The sequence below is a fragment of the Glycine soja genome, chromosome 2 (assembly GCF_004193775.1).
Source record: "Glycine soja cultivar W05 chromosome 2, ASM419377v2, whole genome shotgun sequence".
Taxonomy (NCBI): Eukaryota; Viridiplantae; Streptophyta; class Magnoliopsida; order Fabales; family Fabaceae; genus Glycine; species Glycine soja.
In genome coordinates this window covers 11,657,843-11,684,168 of record NC_041003.1, presented here as the reverse complement: position 1 = coordinate 11,684,168, position 26,326 = coordinate 11,657,843, and the positions used below count along the sequence as shown (strand labels likewise).

The 26,326-nt window shown below is 31.6% G+C and overlaps 3 protein-coding genes across 5 annotated transcripts; 2 read left to right on the top strand and 1 right to left on the bottom strand.

Moving 5' to 3' along the window:
* The first annotated feature begins 10,276 nt into the window (after positions 1 to 10,276).
* LOC114387635 (peptidyl-prolyl cis-trans isomerase E-like) lies at positions 10,277 to 11,454 on the top strand. The gene is made up of 2 exons (XM_028347846.1): positions 10,277 to 10,661; positions 11,026 to 11,454. Exons 1-2 carry the CDS (start codon positions 10,355 to 10,357, stop codon positions 11,235 to 11,237), a joined length of 519 nt encoding a protein of 172 aa, XP_028203647.1. The 5' UTR covers positions 10,277 to 10,354; the 3' UTR covers positions 11,238 to 11,454.
* A 4,782-nt stretch (positions 11,455 to 16,236) lies between these two features.
* LOC114387614 (folate synthesis bifunctional protein, mitochondrial-like) lies at positions 16,237 to 19,618 on the bottom strand. 3 transcript variants are annotated; one of them, XM_028347835.1, is made up of 4 exons: positions 19,230 to 19,618; positions 18,832 to 18,898; positions 17,675 to 18,034; positions 16,237 to 17,533 (listed from the first exon to the last, which is right to left on the bottom strand). In XM_028347835.1, exons 1-4 carry the CDS (start codon positions 19,242 to 19,244, stop codon positions 16,545 to 16,547), a joined length of 1,431 nt encoding a protein of 476 aa, XP_028203636.1. In that variant the 5' UTR covers positions 19,245 to 19,618; the 3' UTR covers positions 16,237 to 16,544. The 3 variants fall into 3 exon arrangements, with proteins under 3 accessions (XP_028203636.1, XP_028203620.1, XP_028203627.1); XM_028347819.1 differs by having other exon boundaries at positions 16,237 to 18,034; positions 19,230 to 19,295; positions 19,398 to 19,618; XM_028347826.1 differs by having other exon boundaries at positions 16,237 to 18,034; positions 19,230 to 19,295; positions 19,438 to 19,618.
* A 1,244-nt stretch (positions 19,619 to 20,862) lies between these two features.
* On the top strand, positions 20,863 to 24,709 carry LOC114387604 (fructokinase-like 2, chloroplastic). The gene is made up of 5 exons (XM_028347809.1): positions 20,863 to 21,019; positions 21,299 to 21,621; positions 21,722 to 22,374; positions 23,026 to 23,497; positions 24,292 to 24,709. Exons 1-5 carry the CDS (start codon positions 20,979 to 20,981, stop codon positions 24,522 to 24,524), a joined length of 1,722 nt encoding a protein of 573 aa, XP_028203610.1. The 5' UTR covers positions 20,863 to 20,978; the 3' UTR covers positions 24,525 to 24,709.
* The last annotated feature ends 1,617 nt before the right edge of the window (positions 24,710 to 26,326 follow it).

The window sequence follows — 26,326 nt, the reverse complement described above, 5'->3', positions numbered from 1 at the left end:
ATTAAGCTAGCTAGTAGTGGATATTTTAAATTTGATGCATGTATCAAAGATGATATATAAAGAGTGTATATTAGCACCAGTGATTTTTTGTGAACCAAAAATCCTTTTTTATTAATTTAAAGCAATATGTGATTTTATTTTTACTTTTTTTGTAAAATATTACAAATAACTCACCTTCTCGTTCACTCACGTTCGCCACTGACATGTACCCATGGGACCAAAGGTACGATAACAATAGAAAAAGACATGTCTTCCAGAAGAAAAAGACATTCTGAGTTATTTGTACTAAATAAAGAAAAAAGAGATTCCTTCAATTTATGTTGATCTAAATAAAGAATTTTTTTTATCTGTGATGTATGTTAATATGTATCTTCTAATTTTTTGTATATAGCTATTTCAGAAAAAAAAAGAATAAAAATATGATTTGTTGTAAAAAAAACAATTGCAAAAGTTATTTTAAAAAAATAAGATTAAGATTTAAGTGTAGGATTTTAACAAATGAAAAAGAGTGAGAATCTAATTCTTTTAAGTTAAAAAAATTATTAGGGTAAATATAATTAAAAAAAATTTATTCTTATTAAATCATTTAATTTAATATATTTAAATTTTTTGATAAAAATATTAAGCTAATATTTGATTCACAAAAATTTTATAGAAATATTTTTAAGAATATGTATGACAAATTTAATACTTTTTTAATTATTTCTAAAAATCATGATTCTTAAAATTTATGATTCTCATGAATCATGATTTCGAATTATCGTCATTTAAAAATTATTTTGAATAACCAATGTGATGAGGCCACAGACAGAGCTAAGGGGGTAGGCATGGACCTGGGTACCCCTTTGCTTCAAATTATATATATATATATATATATATATATATATATATATATAAAAGTATAAAATTATATAAAATTAATTTTGTAGGTTGTTTTTATAATAATAATTAAGATTAATCAGTGAAAAATTATGTTAAATTAGTTTCATTTGTTGTTTTTTAATGTTTAAAGTGATAATTAGTGTAAAATTAGTTATATGTTTGTTGTTGTTATCCTTTAATATAAAAATTAATTTCAATTTTATGTGTAAAATAAGTAAATTTCGTAAAAATTATTATTTATTAAAATTTAAATATTTAGGGACGTATTGAATTAAAATTTTAAAAGACTATTTTGATATAAATAAAATTCTGTGAATTTTAAAAGACTTCATAAGAATGTGATATCTTTTAAGATTTTTTTTTAAAAGAAAATTGATTAGAATTTTGTAGTTTAGCTTTTAATAGATTTATAAAATATGAAATCATAAAATTTGAAAGAAAATTAAATGCGTTACTTTCAGAAGAAAAAAAATCATGCATTGTATAAAATAAAAGAAGGGCTTAATTCATTGTATAAAATAAAAACCTATCGTAGAGCCGTGTTTCTCTGCACAACTTTCCTTTGTACCCTACAAAAATTGCTCTCTAACTACCTAAGGGTGTGTTCACTTGTGTTGGATAGGAAATAAACAAATGGGTGATAAATATGATAGATTAAAATAAAGACAAGAGAAATAGAGGAATGGAAATAGGTAAGAATAGAGTGAAAATAAGAATATTTAATTTAAGAGAAATAAGAAAGAAATAAAAATAAATAAAAGAATAATATTATACAATTTTTATGCACATCAACAAGGAAATAATTAATTTTTCCACCTATTTTGACACAACCGAACAACCTCAAATTTTTATTCCTCAATTATTTCACACATAAGTTATATAAGGTTGTCTTATCTCCCATTGGTGTGGTTGTGTTATTATCAATCTTAGCAATGATCCTTCTTTTAAGTGGGGGTCTAATCAAAGCCTCTGAACATATATATCAAGGTACCATTCACGGGTAGGGATGGAGACCATACGGTGGAAACGATTAAAGACTTTTGCCACACTAATACGGTTATAGAGATCCTGTACCTCGGTTCAATCATCAATGTCTGGTCTCCAATCCTTGTGTTGTGCTTGCCACCCCCACGATAGCTTAGCTTGTGGCTTTCTTTATCAAACGCACAGATAGGGTGCGAGACTGTATAGGTATAATTTTAAAAAGGTAAAATTATATTTTTGGTCATTCAGTTTATCTTTAATTTTAAATTTGATTCTTCGATAATTTAATTAACAAATTTGATCCCCAGTTTTATATATAAATCCTGTAAAATTGATCTTAGAAGCTCGATTTGGACGTTGACCGTTAATCTCAGACGTTGACTGTCACTTGTCAACGTCTGAGTGGTTCCCTGTAAAAGCTTCATTTTTTATAAGTAAAATTGTACTTTTGGTCTCTCAATTTTACTCCAATTTTGATTTTGGTCTTCCTATAATTTAATTCACACATTTGGTCCCCCAGTTTTATAAATTCAGCCAAATTTCTTTACGGTAGAAGTTGTATTTCAAATTTCAAAAAAAAAATATCATTATCATACATAGGTCACTTAAGCAGTAGTCGTATACACATAATACCGCATGGGAAAAAAAAGAGGAAGTTATTACAAAACCTGTTAAAGTAAGAGATCTAAAAATTTCAGACCCAGGTTGAAATTCATGCGTCACTTTCCCAAGTTGAACAACTCCGAAAGTGGGAGAGAGACAAAGAGTGATTTTTTTCTGGGTTTCAAGTGAGTGAAAAACTTGCAATGAAAAAGAACTGCGAGATTTATCAAGACCTATCATGTCTCTAGCACCAGTGGTTAAACCATTTAAAAGACCAATTTTGCAGGACCAATTCATAAAGGGATTTGTAAAACTGAGGACCAAATGTGTGAATTAAATTATAGAGGGACCAAAATCGAAATTGGAGTAAAACTAAGAGACCAAAAGTATAATTTTACCTAAAAAAATGAAGTCTTTACAGGAACCACTCAGATGTTGACACGTGACAGTCAACGTCTAAGGTTAACGGTGAACGTCCAAATCGAGCTTTCATGACCAATTTTGCAGGATTTATAAAACTGGAGGATCAAATTTGTGAATTAAATTATCGAGGGACCAAATCTAAAATTAGAGATAAACTGAAAGATTAAAAATATAATTTTGCCTTAAAAAATAGATTCAGACTGTTTTGAATCGTGTAAACCGGTGTGACTCGTTTGACCCGGTCAGTTTTACGATTAAATCAGTGGGCAAAAATATCAAATGAGGTTCCTTTTACAAATTATTTACCTAAATGAGTCTATTTTGAAATTATTTATCTTGTGGGTCTCTTTTTATACTACAAGACGCTTCTCCATTGGGCGTGACAATGGCATGAGTTAGGAAGTGGTGGCCTGCCAAGCGCGACCACACGTGGTGGCCTGTCAGGCGTGACCACACGTGGTGGCCTGTCAGGGTGACCACACGTGCTGATCTGCCAGGCACTTTAATGGTTCAATCTTATTGTGCAATGCTTTTAAAATAAATAAAAATAAATAACGATAATGTGAATGACACATAAATGTGTTAAAAAATCGGCATTTATTTGTAACGTCTATGTAAATTTTGGCTGTTAAAAAAATATACCAACAACATCAATAATTATGAGCTTAACTAATAATAATAATGTGGTGGACATAAAAGGTACTACAATAAATAATTATTGTCATCAACAAACAAATATAACATATATAAACACAACATAATTATAACCAAATATTAAATTATTAAGTTACAATAAATTAATATTTATCACACAAAAAATATAAACAAAGTTACAATAAATTTATCATCCGTGTCAATTTGTTTATGCACCTACAAAATATAATCATTATTATCATCAACAGAATAAATATTAAATAATGCTATAATATATCAAAGATAAAAACATTTACTAGTTTTGAGCAAAATTTCTAACTGGTATATATAAAACACTTCAACAATGATACATACAACAACAAGGAATGAAACTCAGCTGAGCGTAAATCACTTCAACGATTTCGTAGTGCAAATGGAACGAAGGAGGAGGAGGAGGAGTTTTATAGGGAGGCGTGAAAGGAAGTATCTGGTAGACCAGCACGTGTGGTCGCGCCTGGTAGACCAACAAGTGTGACCGCGCTTGGCAGAGTGGCAGGCCACCACGTCTGGTCGCGCCTGACAGGCCACCACGTCTGACAGGCCACCACTTCTTAACTCATGCCACGTGTCACCATTTTGGGGAACGCGTCCAATGGAGAAGCGCCTTGTAGTATAAAAAGAGACCCACAAGATAAATAATTTCAAAACAAACCCATTTAAGTAAATAATTTGTAAAAAAAATCCCATTTGATATTTTTGCCTAAACTAGTGAACTGGTCCGGACTGGTTTGCATGTAATGCAAAATGAAACACTGTGCATATTTCAATGTGTAAGTGCAGGTATGTATTTCCAAGTGAAGGAGATCCACTTAAGGAGTTAATCCTCATCTAGACCGTTAATTTTGTTTTAATCGGATGGTTCATAACAATTTTAAAAACTTGGGTCACATTATTCTTTTCTACTTCTCTTACCTTCTTCTTTTATCTGGAAAAACATACTCGTTGTGGTTACGGTTCCTATGCCATTTACAGGAAAGGAAAAAAAAAAAAAGACTTCTACATCTGCTATCAAAAATATAACAGGACCTAAAATATAAGTGAAGCATAATTATCAAAACCATTTTTTTGTGCTATATTCATGTTCACATTTCCAGAAAAATGGCTTCCACATGACCACATCTATTGCAGTGCTTGCAATAAACTATACAAAATCTATTTTCCAAACTTAACCCATCTCTACAATTAAGCGAAGGTCACGATTCAACGGAAAGAAAGCTTTGCCTCTGAGTGATTATTGTGCTGCTCGTAAGCACCGATGTTGGAGTCGGGTGATTACCAGTGCAAGGCACATGTTAGCTATGCAGTGGCTGCTGAATATTGGGGACAAGGAGTAGTTACATAAGCTTTGAGGAAAGAAATACCCATTGTCATTAAACAATTTTCGCATATGCTAAGACTTCAGGTTTTGGTGGAGGTGGCCACTGTGTTTGCCTTTGGCAGATAGCATAGGAACCGGAACGACGACAAACACCAGCTACGTTTTTTCACATAAAAGAAAAAGTTCAGAGGAGTAGAAAAGAATTTTTTAAAATTGTTATGAACCATTGAATTAAAACAAAATCAACTATCCAAACGAGGAGTAACTCTTTAACTTAACTTGCAGGAAGTGGATCTCCTTCATATATATATATATATATATTTATATAATTAAATTAGAAATGAGAAATCAAATTATATTATTTTATAACTTTCAATTAAATAATACTTTTTAAAAATTTATTGTTGAATTAATAATTCTTTTTATATAAATTATATATATATAATTTCATATTAATCTAAAATCATTTGTTACATCTTTGATATAAATTAAAATTAACATAATATAAATATATTAAAATATAAATAATTTGATTATCTTTTTATTGGTATTTAATTTTGATAAAATTTGACACAAATAATCTTGATATTATGAAAATATAATTTAATAATTTAATCAATAAAAATTATATTATATATCATGTTATAAAAAATTGTTTAATTGTTGTCAAAATTACACCAGAGTAATTTAATCTCTCTTCTATATATATGACAATGTATGAAATTTTTAAATTTTATTAAAACTGATCATATAGTTCAATTATTACAAGACCAACCCAACGATAAGCTAGACCTAAAACAAATTGTAAAAGAATTTTTTTACTTTAAATATGTTGAGTCTTTTCACTAACATATATGACTTTTTTTTATCAATGTTTGAGGCCTTTTTTTTATAAATACTAATGACAAATATTTTTTTTACTAGTCACCTAAAGTGTAAGTTTTATTTGCTTTATCCTTGGCCCTACCCTAAATTAGTCATCTAATGATTCAATGTCTTAATTAGATTGATCAACAATTTGATTTTAAAATTATGTGCACAGATTTCCCACCATAAGAAAGTAATTGCATTCGTTAGATATGTTTGTTTTTAGATTAATGGATTTTTTTTATTTCTTGATATTTTTTTTTGTTTTTCTCTTGATTTCCTAATTTACCCCTTGTGGTTTTTAATATTTTCCTCCACTTCTTCTTCCTAGTTTCTTTACCCCTCTTTCTTCATCAGGGGTGCTTTGATTCTTATTTCTCCTTCAAGATTTACTTTCACTAGCATTTTTCATCCTACTTTTACATGTGTGTAGGAACCTTTGTTGTAAAGGGAAATATCAAAAGAAAATGGTTAAATAATGATTTTAGAAATTTTGCCACCTAACTTTCATTATTTTGCAAATTTTAACACTCAAGTTTTTTCTTTAAATTTTATCACTCAACTTTCATTATTTTGCCGATTTTACCATCAAAGTTTTTTTTCGCGAATTTTACCACCAAACTTTTAATATTTTGAGAATTTTACTATCCAAGTTTTTCATTTTTATGCCTTTACCATCACATTGGTAACAAAACAACATCATTTTATTTTTTCTTTAACTTTTTTATGATCATGAATGTAGGTAAAATATGCAAAAGAATTGAAAACTTTAATGATAAAATTTGTAAAATAATGAAAGTTAAATAGTAAAATTTACAATTAAGTCTTTTTCAAAAGACGAAACTGTCATCTCATAAAGCTTTGAAAGCATATGACAATTTTCGTAAACAAATCCAATCAAACATTAATAACAGATTTTGTAAAAGAAATTTTTTTTCACAATAAAATAAAGTTCAAATTCTAAGTCATATAAACACAAAGAAATAGAGATATAAGATGCACAGAGTTATATATTAGTTCATCTCTACCATGAGACTATGTTCAATTCTTGGAAACCTACAAAGTTTCACTAACTTCAAACAAAGTTATAAATATTGTCTACTGTCACTCCTAACTCTTACAATCCAAGCTTATCATCAAGCTTGAAATAACCTAATATTCTTTGTTCTACCAAGTCACTACTAGGTCTAAACAAATCAAAAGATTTATTGTTGGTTGGTTTTCTCATTGACTAATTCTTAATTAACATCTTATAGACAATTATACAATTTAAGCATTTAGACTTTTCCCTCAGGATATATAAAATGTTTTGAGAACTTTTACAACTTTACAAATTTACAAGATAAAGCTTGAGAAGAGGGAACTAAAGATTTGAATTACTTGCCTATTGTTCATAACTTTAACTCTTCAAAGCTTCTTGTATTTATAAACCTTTCTTTAACAAGTATCCGTTGTTTCTAAATGCTTGCATTGAATGCACGTTCTCTCCATGCTAAGAAACCACTCTCTTTATCTTTCTTGAAGCATACTTCAATTGTAGACATGAGCATTTGCTCAGAGCAAGTCTCTCATAGTAAGTGTAACAATACGTCTCTTTTGATATGTTTGAACTTGAAGGTGTTGAATGTTCTCTTACTTCTTAGTCTTCGACATATCATAAGAAGAATATTTTTAATACATTTTCTGCAAAATGAATCTTGGACACAAAATATTAAATAAAATCTTAAATATTTTATCATAACTTAATATTTGGTTACTTCCGTTCAAATCATCAAACAAAAGTACAACATTCTTCGTCTGACTACTTATAAAATGTAACTTTTAATCTTTGTATTTATTTATATCTAATCAAAATTATTGAGTGCTAATTCATCCTATGATTCAACGGTTGTCATGACATGCTCACTCGCTCGCTGCAAGGATCTCATGCCACAATGGGCATTCGCGAAGTGTCAAATCTTGAGGGTTGTGCGTGTAATGTGTTGTCATAACTCCATTGCTAGTTCATTCTTGTTGCAGGTATGTTGTTCACGATTTCATCTTCTACATTCATCAATTTTTCTTGCAGATTTGGGGGTTTCGATACGATCTCCGACGTGCTTACATCAATGTCTTGGTTTTGCTTGAGTTTCTGATCGCATGATTTTATAGTTTTGGTTTTGGTAATTTTACCGTTGGAAACTTCCTCCACTTCTGCAAGCGTTTGCCGACAAAATCTTTACTATACTAGCTTTGAGTTTATTTTCCTCAGCGTCATTGTGAAATCCTACGACAACGTTGACGAGCTAAGTGACACATGTGCCACTGTGATGAACCCCAGAAAATGGACTCAATGGAGTTGTCGCCGCTGCTGAGACAAGCATAAAGGCTTCAAGAGCTAAAAAAAAAAACATAGAAAAGAACGGTAGGGATAAATGAAGAAAGAGTGAAAGAGAAAAGAAAAATATTTAAAAAATTTAAAAAAAATCTCAACCATCTGATTAAAAATTATTATATCTAAGGCTAGAAAATAACTTTCTTTTTGATGGTGGGTGACCTATGCAGGTGCTTTTATATTTGAATTTGCAAATTAGAATTTAACTCACCCAAATAAAATAAAATAAATAAATAATTTTGATTATTAATAAAATAATTAACAACTAATATTTAAATATTCAAAATTTATTACAAATACACCTTTCATCATAAAAAATAAAGAAATGCACCTCAATATTAATTGTTAATTTATTATCATCCACTAAAATGATTTGTTTTAACTTCTAAAATCAATTCCTTGAGTTGGTTAAATATGATCATTGTAATTGCATATTATTTGTTTTTGGTTAGTTGAGCAACTTGCTGACTCCTAAGGCCTAAAATAAATTTTTAAAAAAATATTTTTTTATACTTTAAATGAAAGAATTATATGTTTGATTTTTTTTACCAATATATGTGAATTTTTTTGTCAACGTATATTGCATTTTTTTTACTTTATAAAAACTAAGTAATATTTTGTTAGTAATTCTAAAGTTTAACTTAAAACTTAAATTTTAGTTATTTTATATTTAACCCCTATGTGTACACCTCCAACTGAGAGAGGTATGCACTAATTCCTAAATCAACTTTTTAAGTTATAACTCATATTTTACTATTATAATATATAAAATATTTTGTTATAATTTTTCATATACTTTTATAATTATAATATTATTATTTTATAATTTTATGTGCAATCAATCAATTATTTTAAATTTATTAATATATGTTATCGTAAATTTTTAAAAAATATTATGTGTGTTTATTAATTCAAATGTTTTACACATCATCAATGACAAGTAAATATGCGTGTGTATAGATACGGTCTAAGCACTTTTTTTAGTCTTAATATGGTCTAGGCACTTAATTATTGGACTATTGGTCTCTAGCAAGAGTTTGTACTTTGTAGTTGCAACATGAGCGAAAATACTTTTATGTTTAATTATCAATGAATAGATTCATGTTGTCTCTAATTATATAATAATAATTCCAAATTTCTTGTATCATTATCTTTTAACTGGGATTACGTCAATCACCTATGTCTTCAACCTAGCTTTTGGCTCTAATTAAAATATCACATAAGACTTAAATCATCAATCCAAAATGGTGAAGGGACTGCGGAAGATCTTGAGCGTGCCGCCGCCGGAGACCACGATGGCCAAAATGGTGTCGGTCTCGACGGCGGGGCATGGGAATAACTTGAAGAACATATTTCACCATTACCTATGTTTCTGCTAATGATAAGGTCGTCCCACTCCAAGAATTTATTTTTTCCCACGCCCTATCCTTGATGAAGTTAAAAAATAGCCTTCTTGCTCCTTCCCACAGAAGAAGGAAGGCCCAAATGTTTCCCTCCACCATTTCCTCTAGTCACCCCTAGAAGAGATATCACATCATTCTTCAAACCTTCATCCAAAATTTTTCTAACCACCACAACTTCTCTCACATCAGCTCTAAAAAAGAGTAAGCTATTATCTGCAAACACTAAGTGGAAAACAACAGGACCATCTGTACAAATTTTAACCCCATGCAACTCATCCTTCCTTTCTGCATCTTTTATTAGCATAGATAATCCTTTAACACACAATATAAAAAGGTAGGAGGAGAAAGGATCCCCAGATGCATGCCCCTTTATGGAGTAATAGCTTAATCACTTCATCATTTACATTAACATAGAAATTCGTTGAAGAAACACAAAGAATTATCCGTTTAACAAATTTTGTATGAAAGTTAAGTTTAATGAGCATCTCCTACAAATAATCTCAGTCAATTTTGTTATGCAATTGTACAATAGAATCATACTTCCTTTGTTATTTTTTTCACCCCCCAATTACGCAAGGGAGTGCAATTTCTCAAGGGGGGCAGTTTTGGAATATGGGTCAAATACATCCACGGGAGTAGTGCTATTAGCAAAACGGGTTGTGCCAATAGCAGTACCCAACAAAACAGGAGAACAAGTCCAACCAATAGAGGGAAAGATAGACAAACAGAAAACACAGGTTTAAGTTCAACTGTTTCAAGTCCTAGTACCTTCTTCCCTCCGAGTCCGAGTTTCAACTCGGTGTAGCAATGGCGATGATGCAAGGTGTGCAGAAGAACACACTGTACGTGGGAGGGTTAGCGGAGGAAGTGAACGAGTCGATCCTCCACGCGGCGTTCATTCCCTTCGGCGACATCAAGGACGTGAAGACGCCGCTGGACCAGGCCACGCAGAAGCACCGCTCCTTCGGCTTCGTCACCTTCCTCGAACGCGAAGACGCCTCCGCCGCCATGGACAACATGGACGGCGCCGAGCTCTACGGTCGCGTCCTCACCGTTAATTACGCCCTCCCCGAACGCATCAAGGGAGGGGAGCAGGGCTGGGCGGCCCAGCCCGGTAAGCCCAAAACCCTAACCCTAGCATCGGCAAAATTGATTTTGTGTATCAATGTTTTCATGGTAAAATCATGTTAATAGTAAATATTAACAAGTATACAAAAGAAAAAAAAAATATACAGAGAAGCTACCTAGAGTTACTTCAACTCGGAATCAATTCTGGAGTTCTAATCATGTGAAAAGTTATCTGAAATCATGTTAACTGATATTTCGATGTATTTCTTGGAAATCCAATGTGAAACTAAACACGCGCTCAATTTCATTGTTTTTGAAACCCTAAGGAGTGAATGTTTTAATTCATTCTACGTGTATTTTTTGTGGTTTTTGAGTGGTTGATTGATTGATTATGTTGTGTGTGATTTCAGTTTGGGCGGATGCGGATACCTGGTTTGAGAGGCAGCAGCAGGAGGAGGAGATGAAACGGATTGAGGCAGAGAATCGTGCAGCGATGCAGGCGGCGGAAGACTTGCACCGGAAGCAAGTAGCAGAGCAACGGGAGGGAGAGAAGGAGGAGGAGATTGAGATCAAGGATGATCCTATGGCCAAGGCTGAAGCGGAGGTTCTTCAAAATCAATGACTTGTCAAAATGACGCAACTTGGTGAGGGAAACGCTGGGTTTTGCTATTTGTTTGCCTCATTGTAATGTCTGATGAATCTTGTGTATGGTATGACATGGAACTGTAGAATCTGAAACAGGATAGCTAGTGAAATGAAATCACCATTAGTTTGGAAATGAAATTACACTACTTTGAACTTTAGATTCATATATACATATAATGACCTTACAACACCCAGTTTTTTCTGATTATTTTAAGGTTATGTATGCTTCTGTTTTTAAGTGACATTTAGGCACATCTAAGGTAAATATGCCTCATGTAGTACAAACTGAAGTAGGACTTAAATTTCTATAGTCTTACAACTTCTAGAGCTAATTTCAATGTTGTTCTCCAGCAAAAGGAAATTTACATTGATGAATCTAACTAAATTCTGTAGATGCTGAATAGATTCTGATTCTTACTTCTCAGCCAATCCCAGTTTGGCAGATATGTATATAGTCTTTTCCAAAGACCATTCCATTGTTTAGTAATTAGTACCATCCCATATCCTTTACCCAAAACTGAGACAAGTATAAATTCTACTAGTTTCCTCAAATCAGAAAGAATAATTACCTGAACCAAGATGAACACTAAGTCCATCCATCATGTGTTGAATAGCCTTAGTAATGCTTCTCCAAATAATAGAAGTCTTCAGCACCAGTCTAGAAGAAGGAATATGTGATTGTAATCTTTTTTGGTTCACAGTGCTGAACCTAAACATTGTTACTATAAAAGATTGAATATGGCTGGGGACATCACCTACCCAAATTCTGGAACCAAATTGTTTAAACAAGCCATCCAGCTTGGGAGCAACAGAGTTCCTAAGTCTACCAATATGTCACACAGAACACTCCTCAAAATAGCACATAATTTCCCTGCAGTCTTTGATGATAGGTTCAATAGCAGCCATAGACATTTTCTGATAGATACAAGTACACCACCACAGAAGTATCCAACTCAATTTGTTGCTCCTTTGCCACTTCTAAACTCCATCTAGCTCACAAGGCCTCAGTAAGGACAGGGTCCACCGGGATATTCTCTTTTTTTTTTTTTCATGCCGAGAATACAACATCGCTTGTATGGTTTCTAGCAACCAGACTCCAACCTGTGTAGCCCTCCTTAAAACAACCAGCATTGACATTCACAGGTGGCTCCCACTTCTGCCAAATGCAATTACCTGAGGGTTTTGAAATTACACATTGCTTGATGGCTTGAATACAGAGAAACGGGGCTGTTGCATTGCACAGACAAATGATTTCAATCACATAAAAGTGAGTGCCATGATTCAAATTGTTATATTTTCTGCTGCATTCACTCTTTTTATAATAGGTTGGGATTTTTGGTTTTCTTTTGGAATTTTGTGAAGCCATGCTCTATCTTTATGTATGCTTTTTGTGTCCAGCTTTTGAGTTTTGACACTTGTGTTAAATCTGGATATATATTGTTAATAGTAACCATTTTTGTCTATAAAAAGTACCATAACATACTAATTTCCTCTGACCTCTGCTACATATTGGTAATATGTTACAACTCAATTCTCTCCCAATTTTCAATATTTGAGTCACATATTTTGTGGTTTTTCATTCTTGTTTACTTTTTGGCATACACTGGTTAATTGGTTTTCTTTATTTTCCATTTTATTCTAAAAAAACATTGAAGTGAACGGAAAAGGTTTGGAGGAGTTTTATTTTATGATTAGGAGATGCTTTTTTCCTTTTAATTAATTTTTCATGTTTCTTTATTGGTTGACTTTGTTTGTTAGTTATCCGGGCTCTCTAAAATTTCTTTTTTTAATGACAGAACTATCATGCAAAACTCTAATTTTTATGCTCCCTTAAATATAGGAACACCTAATCAAATGAGATTCGTAATTGTAGTAGCTCTCCCTGGTTTGATTCATAGTGCAATATTTGGAAATAACTTGTTTCTTATATCTTCTCATAGCCTTTATAACCCTTTCATTCTCCATTTGGAAAAGGCAAAGAGATAGGAATCTAAATTTACTCAAGGATACACTTTGTGAATTATTGGGATACATAAATCAGCATAGAAACAGTTTATAACTGTGACTGTAAGAGACAAAAGTCTAATCTCTAGCGTTTCCATTTCTTTGGAGAAATCTCCTTTTTGTTTTAGCATTTTAGTTTGAAGATTTATTTATTGTTCTGTAAAGTTCAAATTATGTTTCATTGCTTTCTTATTAGTTGACTCTCTAATACTTTTTTTTTTATAAAAAAAGAAACTAAAAATATGGCTCTTATATGTCAAGATTTTAATATCTTTGAAAAAGTTGCAAAAAAAATTGAAATATCAAATTTCTTCTATAAATTTGTTTTTGAAGAAATGAGAAAAAAAGTTGAATTAAGGAGAGAAAAAAATGAGAGTCCCAGCCTTCAATCTTTAAGAGGGTGGTTCTTAAGAAGGCTAAAGTTGCTAGGAAAAAATATACAAAACTATTGTTGGGATTAAACTTGCAATCAATAGAAATGATGACCAAGACAGGCAAAGATGTTAACACTTTTAAGGTTCATATAGCTTTTGGTTGCTTTGTTTGGATGTTGGAGATGTAAAAGCTTATTATAGGTGTGTGCCTTCAGTTTAGGGATTATAAAAGTGGGCTATAAATTGGCTTATAAATTCCCACGTCATCTTGTTTTGGCATGCTTGTATTGTGTAAACCTTAAAGAATTAATCTTTTTCTTGCATGTCATCTTTGCGAAGTTAATGCCCAACAAAGGTTCAAGAAGATCTATAGCAACTTTTTCAACGGCATTACTTCCCAAGGCTAATCCATTATGTTTAAAATAAAAGTATATAAAAAATTTCACAAATATGTATACTGCATATGTAGATCAACTAACAAAGCAATAATAAGTATATGATATATCTGTATAAATGTATCAAGAATAGAAGACATGTAACAAAAACGACAACCATTGCTCTAAGAAGGATCAGCATCAACAATGGATAAGAGTCGCAGGGGTGGACATAGCAATTAGCAACAATTAAGGGACTATGAAGGTAAGCTATTAAGAAGAACCTCAAGTGTTATTAGTAGTGTATTATCAAGGCTGATCAATTAGAAAAGAGTGATAGACAATTGTTTTGGGCCAACATTCTAGCCTCAAGTTTTACCAAAGTGAATGTGGCGTTTTCTTCCTGCACCCATCCTTTTTCTTCTACACCCAACACTTTTCAAAATATTTTATGATTCATATGAATTGTTAATCCATATAACCTAAAATATTTAAAAAAAATTAAAAAAAATATTTTAAAAAATATTTTTAATGTTCTTTTAATAAATTTAGTTATAGTTTTTTATAATATTTGTGTAAATATTATTACATTAAGTAAATTTCTGTTTTTAGTCTTATTATAATTAATTTTGATCTAATAACTTATTTTTTTACATATATAAATTTTAAATAAAAATTATAGGTTTAATAATAATTTATATATGTAAAAAAATTAATTATTAGATCAAAATTATTTCTCACAAAATTTATTATGTAAACTTATATGTGCATTAAATATACATTAGAAATTTTAGTGTTATATAAAAACATTAATTATTTTATAACATAGTTGGTCTATTAGCTCACTTGATTAGAGCGTCGTGCTAATAACACGAAAGTCACATATTTGAGTCTTGCATGAGTCATTAATTTTAAATTAATTTGTAAAATGACTGGTTTAGGAAGAAAATCCCTCTCACTACTGGGTGTAAAAGAAAAATGTTTGGTGCAAGAAGAAAATCCCTTGCCCAAGCAAGCAGCCCAAATTCATTTGGTAGTTTCAAGTGACATTTTTTATATTTGTTGGAGGGGGGAGGGGGGAGTGTGTGATTGTGTGAGGGAAAGAATAAGGTTTGAGGGGGTCACGAAGGCAGGGATGGGGATATTGGTACCCATTGAGTACGAGGATGGGGCTTAAAGTTGCTACTCGTGTAGGTATGGGATCAGGTATAAGTATTTTTTTTAAAACACAAGTATGATGACAAATATTATAGGATCCTACCCATTGTCATCATTCCACGAGTCATTTGAAACAAAGGGGAGTCTTATCTCAAACTTTATTCTTTCCTTCACACGATTGCACACTCCCCCCCCCCCCCCCCTCCACGATGCACTCCTTCCAGCAGAACAAAATATTCTCCCTCTCTTTCATTAGAATGCTTCCTCTCTTTCACTCCATTTTTTATTTCCATGGCAACAAAACATTCATTTCTTCCTCACTTTCTCAGTTTTACTTATCTGATAGCTTTACTATCTTGCTACAAACTAGAAAAAATGTTTCTAAGCTTTGAATCTCCGTACATGGTTTGCACATGTGTAATTTGATTAGAGTTCAAGTAGTGGGATATAGACACATTAGAATGTTTTTTTTTGTCTGGTACTTTACTAAAATGATCATCATTTTGGATTTGGCAATAGATGCAACATGTTTTTTTCTATTAAATTTTGAAAAGTATTTTCTAGAATACAAAATTAAAATTCTATTATGGAATGTACTTTTTGAAACCTATAATTATGTGTTCTAAAAAGTATATTCTAGAATGATATTTAAATTTTTGTATTCTAGAAAATACTTTTCAGAATATAAAAATTTGAAAGTCAATTTTAGAATGTACTTTCTAGAATGATGATATAAGGATATTTTGGATATAGAGAGCATTTAAGATAGTAAGATGAGTGTACTTAGAAAAAAGAGAATGAATGTAGAAAATGTTAATTTTTTTCTCATAATTGAGAAAAGAGTCAAACATTTGGGTTTGATAGAAAAGAGTTTAAAATTAATTGAGTCTAAAATTGATTGAGTAGAAGTAATTTTGAGTAATTTTTGTGTTTAGTAAAAAATTTTATACTCAATTTTATTTCTAACTTGATTTTATAATAAAAAAAATCAAACATAAATCACATCACTTTAAAATCAATTTTAACAAAAATCAAATTTACAAAATCAATTTTATCAACACTCATCAAAACACACATTTGTGAATCAATAAGTTACAAGTGATGGGGTTGAAATAAAATCCGTGAATCAAACACATGTTAAGGAATGAAATAAATACAAGATAGACAAAATTGAGAATCGAACAATAGTATGATGATTATTGAATGCTACATTGTACTTAATGCTTCTTTGTTCCGGCTTTGGCAGCATTGTGGTGTTCTACATATGACCTTGGAGTATGAGCAACATAGCAAACAACAACACTAGCAGAGTTGTTGCTGCATAAATCCAAATACCCAGAGGTGGACAGACAATTAACATCATCAGCAGATATGCTAATGTCTAGATTTCAAGTGAGAACTTTTCTGTCTTAGGATTGCATCACAAACCTTCACAGCATCTAGATTATCTTTGACATTATGCACCCTAACAATATTAGCCCCTCCCAAAACACCAGCTGTGACTGAAGCAATGGTAGAAGGATCCCTCTTGGCTGCGTCGGGACGAGAGCAAATTTCACCTAAAAATCTCTTTCTTGAGGGTCCAATAAGCATGGGAGCATGAGAGATGGCCAAACTTCTTGTGGCAATCTCTTCTCTGATATCAGGTAGTCCCATGAGAATGTCTAAATTGTGTTCAGTTTTCTTTGAGAATCCAATGCCAGGGTCAATCATAATCCTCCATGCTGGGATTCCTAACATCTCTGCCTCTCTAACCCGCGAGTATAGCTCTGATGATATCTCTTTACAAACATTACCATATTTCAGATTTTCACTATTCTGCATTGTAGATGGGTCCCCCCTCATGTGCATTGCAACATAAGGAACATCAAGATCAGCCATGACTTTAAACATGTTACTATCCAACTGTCCAGCAGATACATCATTTATAAGATGAGCCCCTTTACTCACTGCTTCTGAAGCAACTTCAGAGTAGAAAGTATCCACAGAAATGAGCTTTCCTTCTACCTCAGGCATTGACACTACAGCTTCCAGGACAGGGATTAATCTACCTAATTCTTCTGCAGCAGAGATCCTAGAGGCCGTTGGCCGAGTAGACTGAGCCCCGATATCAATCATATCTGCTCCTTCTGAAATCATTAACCGAACCTGATAAACAGCAGACTCCACAGACTTGAAATTTCCCCCATCACTAAAACTATCTGGAGTCACATTAAGGATCCCCATGACGGAAGTTCTCCGCGACCAGTCAAGTAAGCCATTTGCAACAGGCATTACCCTATACATTCCTTCCTTTCCAAACTCTCCAATAAGGGATTCACTCCCTAAATCTTCCCATAATCCAGTGAGTCCACGAGAATGGCCTGAAAATGAATGCCAGGAAGCAACTGTGTCACTGTCAATAGCTGATCCCAATAAGTCCATCAAGGGAGCCATCACAAATGGCCTTTCCCAAATTCTTTCATGAGGTATAGTGAGGATATCAGATCTGACTTTATATTTACCATAGAATAAAATGTCTAAGTCAATTGGCCTTGGACCATACCGTATACCACCTGTACGGCCCAAGTCCTTCTCAATTTTTTTGAGTGCAGACAATAGTTCATGTGGACCGAGTTTAGTAACAGCTCTAACTGCTGAGTTGATAAAGCGAGGTTGATCAGTAACATATGCTGGTGCTGTCTCATACAAGCAAGCATGTCTTGTGATGTTAATGCCTGAGTTCCTCATCAATTTCAGGGCTTCCTTGAAGTTATGCAGCCTGTCACCTACATTACTTCCCAAAGCAATCACTACTTCCTCTTCTTGTGAGTGAAGCTCCACAGAGGATTTTGAAGCTGTGTGAAAAGAGGAAAAACCCAGTCCTGCAATGAAAATTAAAACAGTAGGGTAATAAACTTTGATGGATTATTCAAAAAATGATGAGCTCTAATTACTTTACTTCCTGTTACAAGCAATCTGTGATACAAGGATACTTCAAAATTGGCGTATTGGATACCGACACATGTATTTTATGAATGCCTTTGTATCAAAGCTTCATTGCGTTATCTTGAAACCTCTTAATGTACATTTTTTTCTTTAGAAAATGAAGGGATCATTATCATAACTTGAATATAACTTTTTTATTATCACAATTATGGTTTTTTTAATAAACTTTTCCTGATATTGAAGACTAGTAATAATACAATGATAATGGTAAACTAATATAAATATCACCTATATTAAGACAAATAAATAAATTAATAAAGTATAAGAAATTATTAAATATAATTATATTTTGCTTGATATATACTGTCCTGCCTGTATCCTAATTTTTTTAAAATTATCATATTTACATATTGAATCTTATTATATTTGACACCCGTACTGTATTTGTGCAACAAAGCATGCAAGCCATGGGGAAAAATACACAATTTAGGAACCATAAATGGCCTAGAAAGCTGAAAGTTTTTATCTCTGTATCACTATAATACATAATAAATTCTAGGGGGGAGGGGATCTATTAATTCTTTATTTCCATCTGAGTATCAGTTGATGACGATCTTTCAGTTTAAGAACCTCAATAACGAAAACCAATTCACAATCTGAAATAGGCATGGGGAAAAATTCAGTATTCTACTCAAAAGAGCAGCTTGAATGAGTTCAATGAGTTTACGTTTACCTTCAAGATACTTTCTGGCAGCAAAAAGCTTATTCCTGGGCTCCCCCAGACACTTCAAAATACTCATCTGAGAATAGACAAAGTGCACATTACATGCAGTATCCCAGCCATCGGTCACAAGGGGAAAACAATTATCATAAAGAGTCCACATTCCTCTAGAAAATAAAAAATCCATAGAAATTTCATGCAACAGCAATTAAAAAATAACAATCCATTGTTCCAATCTAGTGAATCACCAAATGCAGCCAATAAACATTATAGTTAATGAAATTGCAGCCAATGAGCCAGGCTTATTTTTCCATTAAGATGTAACACCAAAAAACAAGATCTAAAACACTTTGAGGCATATCATCAAACACCTTGCATAAAATAAGCACAAGAGTTATAGCCATGCCTACCTTGGAAATACCCATGTCAAGGTCTTAAATTGCGGTTGCAGTCACTGTTGCAAAGACCTCCAAAATCTTAAATATTACCAAAAAAAATTGCAAATGAATATGACTGATGCAAGTCACAATCTCGAAAGCTTTAAATTACTGTTGCTGACTGTAATTTAAAACTGTTACCACAACATATATACATCATAAATATGTTCCTTGAAGATACCAATTAGATGCTTATGTTGTGATTCTTAATCTCTGTGAACTGGGTTGGAAGAGGTAGAAGGACACTCCTAGACACAAAGCCAGAGGCAGGAAGAGAAACAAGACCAATAACGAAACTTTTGAATTTTGATAGGTTTAGAATAGACTGAACAGTAGGGGCGTGTTGTCGTGGATAGGAGAAAGGCGAAAGCTTTACTAAAATATCATGACTAAATAATCAAATTCTTTTTTAAGAAGGATTCATAAACATAAAAAATATAAATTTAGTTTTTAAATATATAAAAAATATGATAAATTAATTTTATTATTAATTTATAAGAACATTTTTTCATATTAAATAAAATATTAATTTGATAATAAATCATATTTTTTATGACTAATTTAACATTAAGTTTTAAAATTTAGACTTTAATTTCACATTAAATTATTTATAATTTTAATTTGTCACACTTTTTATATATTTAAATATTAAATTTAAATTTTTCATCTTTGAATAATCAATTTATTAGCCTCTCACCCTTTTAATAACAAATTTAATTATTTATCCAAATTATAAACCAATTTGCTCCCCAATTATTACTCTTCCTCCAAATATATTTTAAAATAGTAATAGGGGTTCCCTAGCCTAACAAGGTCAAAGCGTGCTTAAAGGCTCAAAAGACACTAACAACTAATAAGATTTTCATATTTCACAGCACCAATAAAATTGAACTCATATTCTTTTGAGATATATAGTTTGTTTTTTACTAAATGAATTAATTTTTGTTAGTAATTCTTATATATTTTTTAATTTGTGGAATTGATCCTTTTATTATTTTTTAGTTATCATGATATTAGTGTGAAATATTATTAATTTTAGTTTTTTACAATCAAATATTGTCAATTTTAGTAATAATTAATCTTAACATTATTTTTTTATCTATAATACTTGAACTCCAGTTTAAGGATATTGAATCTAACTTCACTTGTATTAACAACTTGTTGATTTGATTCTTTTGTTATTAAAATATTTATTGCGATCCTTTAATTATTAAATATATATGCAGTGTGATTAGTTTTTTACTAACCATGTTAGTCTAATAATAAGGTATCTATTTTCTATTAGTTTAGGCTAATGTTATTAGTGAGAAAACATATAAAAAAAAAAGAGGTACATGATTTTTTTTATCATTAAAGAATTTCATAATGCATATATTTTAATAATTAGAAAATTAAATTCAACATTTTGATAATAAAGAAGTTAAATAGAATAAATTAAAAACAAATAAAGAGACCACAAAAGTAATTTAACTTTTTTTTTATGAAAAAAAAAACTTAAAAGAAAAGGTAATGAAACTTATTTAAACGGCATGACGTTTGAAGCGTGACCCCACTTCTTTTTAAAAAACCCTTGTCGTTTTGGGTTGTTTCTCTTAAACCCTTCCTCTCTCTGGAGCCATAATCTTCTTCTTGTGCTAACCAAACTAAACCTTAGCTACTAGCTGGTGCAGTGTCATGCCTGAAGGAACAACTATTCAGTGTTTGTAACTTGTGCTCATTCCAATGGCGTGTCTTTCTTTTCCCCAGTTTCTCTTACTTCATAGGTTCTCTCTCTTCTCTCTCTCTCCACTGATACTCTCTGCTTGTAGTTTCCCAAAACCCTCTATAGCTTTGCTTATGATTTGGATAAGAATATAACTTTTTTCCCAAAAAAAATTCAATTTTTTCCTTTTCTTTGGGTGGGGGGTAATCATGTAATGAAGTTCAGGACAAGAAATTTAGGAATTTAATATTGGCTGAGCTTTAGAGGCTCAAGTGTTGCTGAATTTTAGTTTGTGGTGGTTGAATGTGAGTGTGTAAATCTTGTCTCTGCAATTGTGCAGGTACCACATGACTTGGTCCTATTGTTTCACTTCTTTTAACACAGTACAACTTGGGAAACTCGGTCCTGGGTGTAAATGGGGTCATGTGGCAATGGCTAGGAAAAAGGCCTCTCTAGACTCTGCTATAGAAGAAGAGCTTAGTGACAATGAATCCTTGGTAGAAAAGAAGACAACTAGGTCATCTAAAACTAAGAAGGAGACGACTAGGACAAGGAAGAAAACAAAAGATGAGTCTCCTGGAGATACAGATAGCGCCTCCATTGAAGGAAGCACAGCTGCCTCTAGTGATAATTCCAAGAAAACTCAAAGGACTCGGAAAAAGGGTAATCTCTTGATCTTTGTCTCAAATGAAAATACTGGGAATTATATGCATTATAATGTGTTTGCTCGCAAGTGCTAGCTGAGTCTTGCTATCGTTTTTAGATGCATCTAGTTCTGCTGGCTTGGAAGAAAAGAAGGAAGTCAAGGAAGAGAAAAAGGTTAGAAGACGAAAGAAAACTGAAGAGGAGAAATTAATTGTAGAGGATAAAGGTAGTGAAGCTGAAATCAGTGACCAAGATGAGCCTTCATTTCTTGAAAATGTGGAGGATGATAGTGACAGTGGCTTGGAACTGATAAAAGATGATGGAGAGGACATTAGCTTTACTTATGGATGGCCTCCTCTTGTTTGTTGCTTTGGAGCTGCGCAGCATGCTTTTGTGCCTTCTGGGAGACCTGCCAATAGGCTTATAAATCATGAAATCCATGAAAGCATGAAGGATGCCTTATGGAGCCCTGAAAATTTTGTTAGGGCACCTGGGAGCTCTGCTGGTAGTGTGGCCATTGCGCTTGCTACATTGGGTGGCAAGGTTGCTTTCATGGGAAAACTTGCGGATGATGATTATGGTCAAGCAATGCTGTACTATATGAATGCAAATAATGTCCAAACCCGATCAGTGCGTATTGATAGTAAAAGGGCAACAGCTGCATCGATGATGAAGGTTGGTAAAAGGAATCGACTTAAAATGAGTTGTGTAAAACCCTGTGCTGAAGATAGTTTGACGAAGTCGGAGCTAAATATTGATGTGCTGAAAGAGGTATGAAACTTGAAACTCTTTAAAGAAAAAGATTTAAAGTAAGTGAATGAAATTCTCTGTAGTTTGTAGGTTTTAGCCTGATAATTGTTGATATGGCAATATTATTGATCTTGAATTGGTATGTGTTTTTCTTCATTAGGTGGAACCAAAATTTATTAGTAGCAAAATTGGAAGATTAATACTTAATGGAAATATTGATATGGCAGTGGAATGCTGACATAGATGTGCAGTAGATTTCCATGTTAGCATTTTTGTTGAATATTGGATATCGAATTAATAGATGGACCAAAGTTGCACAATAGTAGGGACTAAATTTGTGGGGAAAAATGAGTAAGAGGATCAAAAGTGCACTTAAACCTAAATTATTTTGTCGTCCTGTTTGTGTTTGTTTACTACAACCATTGAAATGGTACATGCACTGCATTGTTGGTTTCCATATTAGTTACAGCATGTGTGCATTTGAATAAAAAGCAAAAGCATGAATAATTTAGTTCTAGGCTCCATTTAGGCACGGTTGCTTGCCAAGGGTTATGTTAGGTCCTCTTTATAATTTATGCTCCTACTTACATTTTGGGTTTTAGCTGCTTGGGATGTTAGATTGCTACCAACTACTATTGAGTACTTTTAAAAGTTTAAATGCATGTCATGCAGGCAAAAATGTTCTACTTCAATACACATTCCCTGCTTGACCGTAACATGAGGTCAACTACATTACAAGCCATCAAGATTTCAAAGCATTTTGGAGGGGTTGTTTTCTATGATCTAAACCTTCCTATGCCACTATGGCACTCTAGGGAAGAAACTATGATGTTCATTCAGCGAGTGTGGAATCTAGCAGACATTATTGAGGTCACGAAGCAAGAACTAGAGTTCTTATGTGGGATCACACCATTTGAAGAATTTGACACCAAAAATAATGCTAGGTCGAAGTTTGTACATTATGAACCTGAAGTGGTTGCCCCACTTTGGCATGAAAATCTAAAGGTTTTATTTGTGACTAATGGAACTTCCAAGATACATTACTACACAAAAGAGCTCAATGGTGCTGTTCTTGGGATGGAGGATGCCCCAATTACCCCATTCACTCGTGACATGTCAGCAACTGGAGATGGCATTGTTGCAGGTAAATTATAGTAAATTTACATTTCAATCATAGCCCTGCATTTTTTTCACCACAGAAAGTATCAATACATTTGAAAAATAAAAAAAGGTAACTTCTTAAGGCCTTGTTTGGATAAAAATTTTAACAAGCACTAATAAATGAGAGTAAAATGAAATAAGTTTCTCCTATAAGTTAAAATCTGTATTTGGAGAAGTTAACTTAAATGTGATTGCTTCTATAAAAGTTTAAGTGCATAAGTTGATTTTAACTTATGAGTTAAGTTTAATTTATTTTACCTTCTTATTTTCTTCTCTTGTAAGTGCATATTGAACAGTTTATCCAAACAGAGCCTAAATGTCTGACCCTATCATGCAAAGAAACATTTGAGAGGTGATGGCTTTTGAAGCAATGCAACTGAGGCAGTGCAATTTATCTTATAATTTCATAGACTATGGATAAATTCTGCTGTCTTGTTGTTCTGAAAATCCAACAGGACTTTGTTCTTGAAGAATTGACTTTGATAAAACTCATTTACCTAAACAGTATTACAGGTGACTAATTGCATACTTGGGTTAGCATTGAGCCACAGCATATATAACAGATAAAACTCAATTGCCTTTGCCTTGACCTTGATTTTAGGAGGCAAAACCACTTTTGAGTTTTCTTAATGAATGCCATAACAAGCATATGCCAAATGGTAGCAGCACTTATATTGCTTGTATCTTTGGTACATTTAAGATTTGCAAAAGAAAAATTCCAAGCATTAATTTCATAGACATTTTTCCCACTTCTAAGTTCTCTTATGATCTTTGCAGCTCTCATGCGAATGTTGACAGTTCAACCTGATTTGTTAACCGATAAAGGATACCTGGAACATTCCATAAAGTATGGAATCGATTGCGGGGTTATCGATCAATGGATATTCGGCCGCGTACGGGGCTTTCCTCCATGTGAAGATATGGAGGAGGACATAATTCCTGACCCAAATGGCATTAGATCAATTTCAGAAACTGAATACCGCACAGCAGTAGGGTCTGCTAGTGAGTAATATCAGTTTTGTAGCCTATGTTTCTCACAGTGAAAGTGTTCATCCATTGTATAGAAAACTGAGTGTTTTATTTGTTTCTTTCTTTCTGTGTTTTCCACTTCTAGAGGTTATATTACCTTAGGTGGTTGTATTTCCCATTCTTTTTTTTTTTTGGTATTATCAATGGCATTCGCATTATAATCAAACCTCAATTCCCCACTTTGCTCATAACATTTATTTGCCAAAGTTGTGTACTTTCTGCGCCAGTTTGGATGCATTTTTCTAAAAGCACTTATGAGAGAAACAATAAAAAGAAAAAAAGAAAATGAGTTTATCCGCATACTAAAATAAGTTCTCCTTTAACTAACAATTAGTTAATTTATAGAACCTCTCTCTTATAATTTTTCTAAAAGATGAAAAGACATCTATAAATTATTTAATGATTAATTAATGAAGAATTTATTTTAGTTTATAGAGAAATTCATTTTTTTCTTCTAAAAATACTTTTAGAGAAACTTATAAACTTATCTAAACAGTCTACTTGTCTCTTTTTGCACCTCTTATTCAGGGAAGTATAAAATGTTTTGATGTTTGTAATTTATCTTCAGCATATTTTTTTTTGTCTTCATTAATAAACTTGTCCAACTTTGTTCAATTATAAATAGTTATAATCACGTCAGAAACGCTGAAAACTGAGTGCTTGACAATTTATGTAAGCAGAAGCTAAGACTACTACCAAGGGAATCCCTAATAGGAAATTGATTATTTTAGATTAAAATGATTAGATTATTTTTAGGAACATAGTTCAATTAAGTAATGTATTTATTATTTTATATAAATAAGTTAATTAAATACAATTTACTTATATAACTTATTTCAAATTTTTAATATATTATGAATGTTAAATTGATTTTTTAATCTTCTAATTTATTTTTTAGATTCAATTTGATCCTATGATTTTATTTTATTCAATTTGGTTCTCTATTTTTTTAAATATGAATAGTGATTTTTATTGTTTTTAGTATTGCTCTTACTTTTCAATTCAACAATTTACTTTTAATATTGTATATTTAAAAAATATTAGTTTACTTAAACACTATCATTAATTTTAATATTAAGATAAATTATTTTTAATATATTAATTTTTTATTATTTTGACATTTTAATTCATTAATTTTGATATTGTAATATAATTTATTTTTTAATATATGACAAGCAACGATTTTTGTTTCCAAAGGCAAAAGTAAGTAAATTAAAAGCATATAAGTAAATTAATGAATTGAAAGGTAAGAAGTAAGAAGAATATTAAAATTAATAAAAAAACACTATTCATAATATGTTAAAAAAATTTAAATAATTATAAAATTAATTATATTTAATTACCACATTTATCTAAAATAATAAATACATTGTTTAGTTAAACTATGCACCTAAAAAATCTAATTATCTTAATTTAAATTATATTTAATTATCTTAATTAATATTCTTTATATTATTAGTTATGTTAACACTAAGCTAACGATAGTTAATTCTAAAGACACTAAGACGACGACTACTATAATGCCAGAGATATAAAAGTAGCAACAAATAAAATCGTAAGAACTAAAATCAGATAAAGTCATATTTATACGAACTTAAAATATATTTAATGGTTTAAGGTTTTATTTAATTTTAATTTCTTATTATTTTAGTAAAGATAAAATACTTTAAAGGATTCAAATAAATAGTGTAAAAGTATATAAATAAAAAAATATTATATTAAGAATAATAAATGAAAATCAGTAAGAATAATATAATAATTAAGATAAGTATTTAAGATTCTT

Coding starts and splice junctions, on each gene's coding strand:
- LOC114387635 (XM_028347846.1), top strand. CDS start 10,355: ATGGCGATGATGCAAGGTGTGCAGAAGAACACACTGTACGTGGGAGGG. Junction 10,662..11,025: donor GGGCTGGGCGGCCCAGCCCG/GTAAGCCCAAAA, acceptor GTGTGATTTCAG/TTTGGGCGGATGCGGATACC.
- LOC114387614 (XM_028347819.1), bottom strand. Junction 18,035..18,831: donor TGCCAGAAAGTATCTTGAAG/GTAAACGTAAAC, acceptor TTTTCATTGCAG/GACTGGGTTTTTCCTCTTTT.
- LOC114387604 (XM_028347809.1), top strand. CDS start 20,979: ATGGCGTGTCTTTCTTTTCCCCAGTTTCTCTTACTTCATAG. Junction 21,622..21,721: donor TCAAAGGACTCGGAAAAAGG/GTAATCTCTTGA, acceptor TATCGTTTTTAG/ATGCATCTAGTTCTGCTGGC. Junction 22,375..23,025: donor ATATTGATGTGCTGAAAGAG/GTATGAAACTTG, acceptor CATGTCATGCAG/GCAAAAATGTTCTACTTCAA.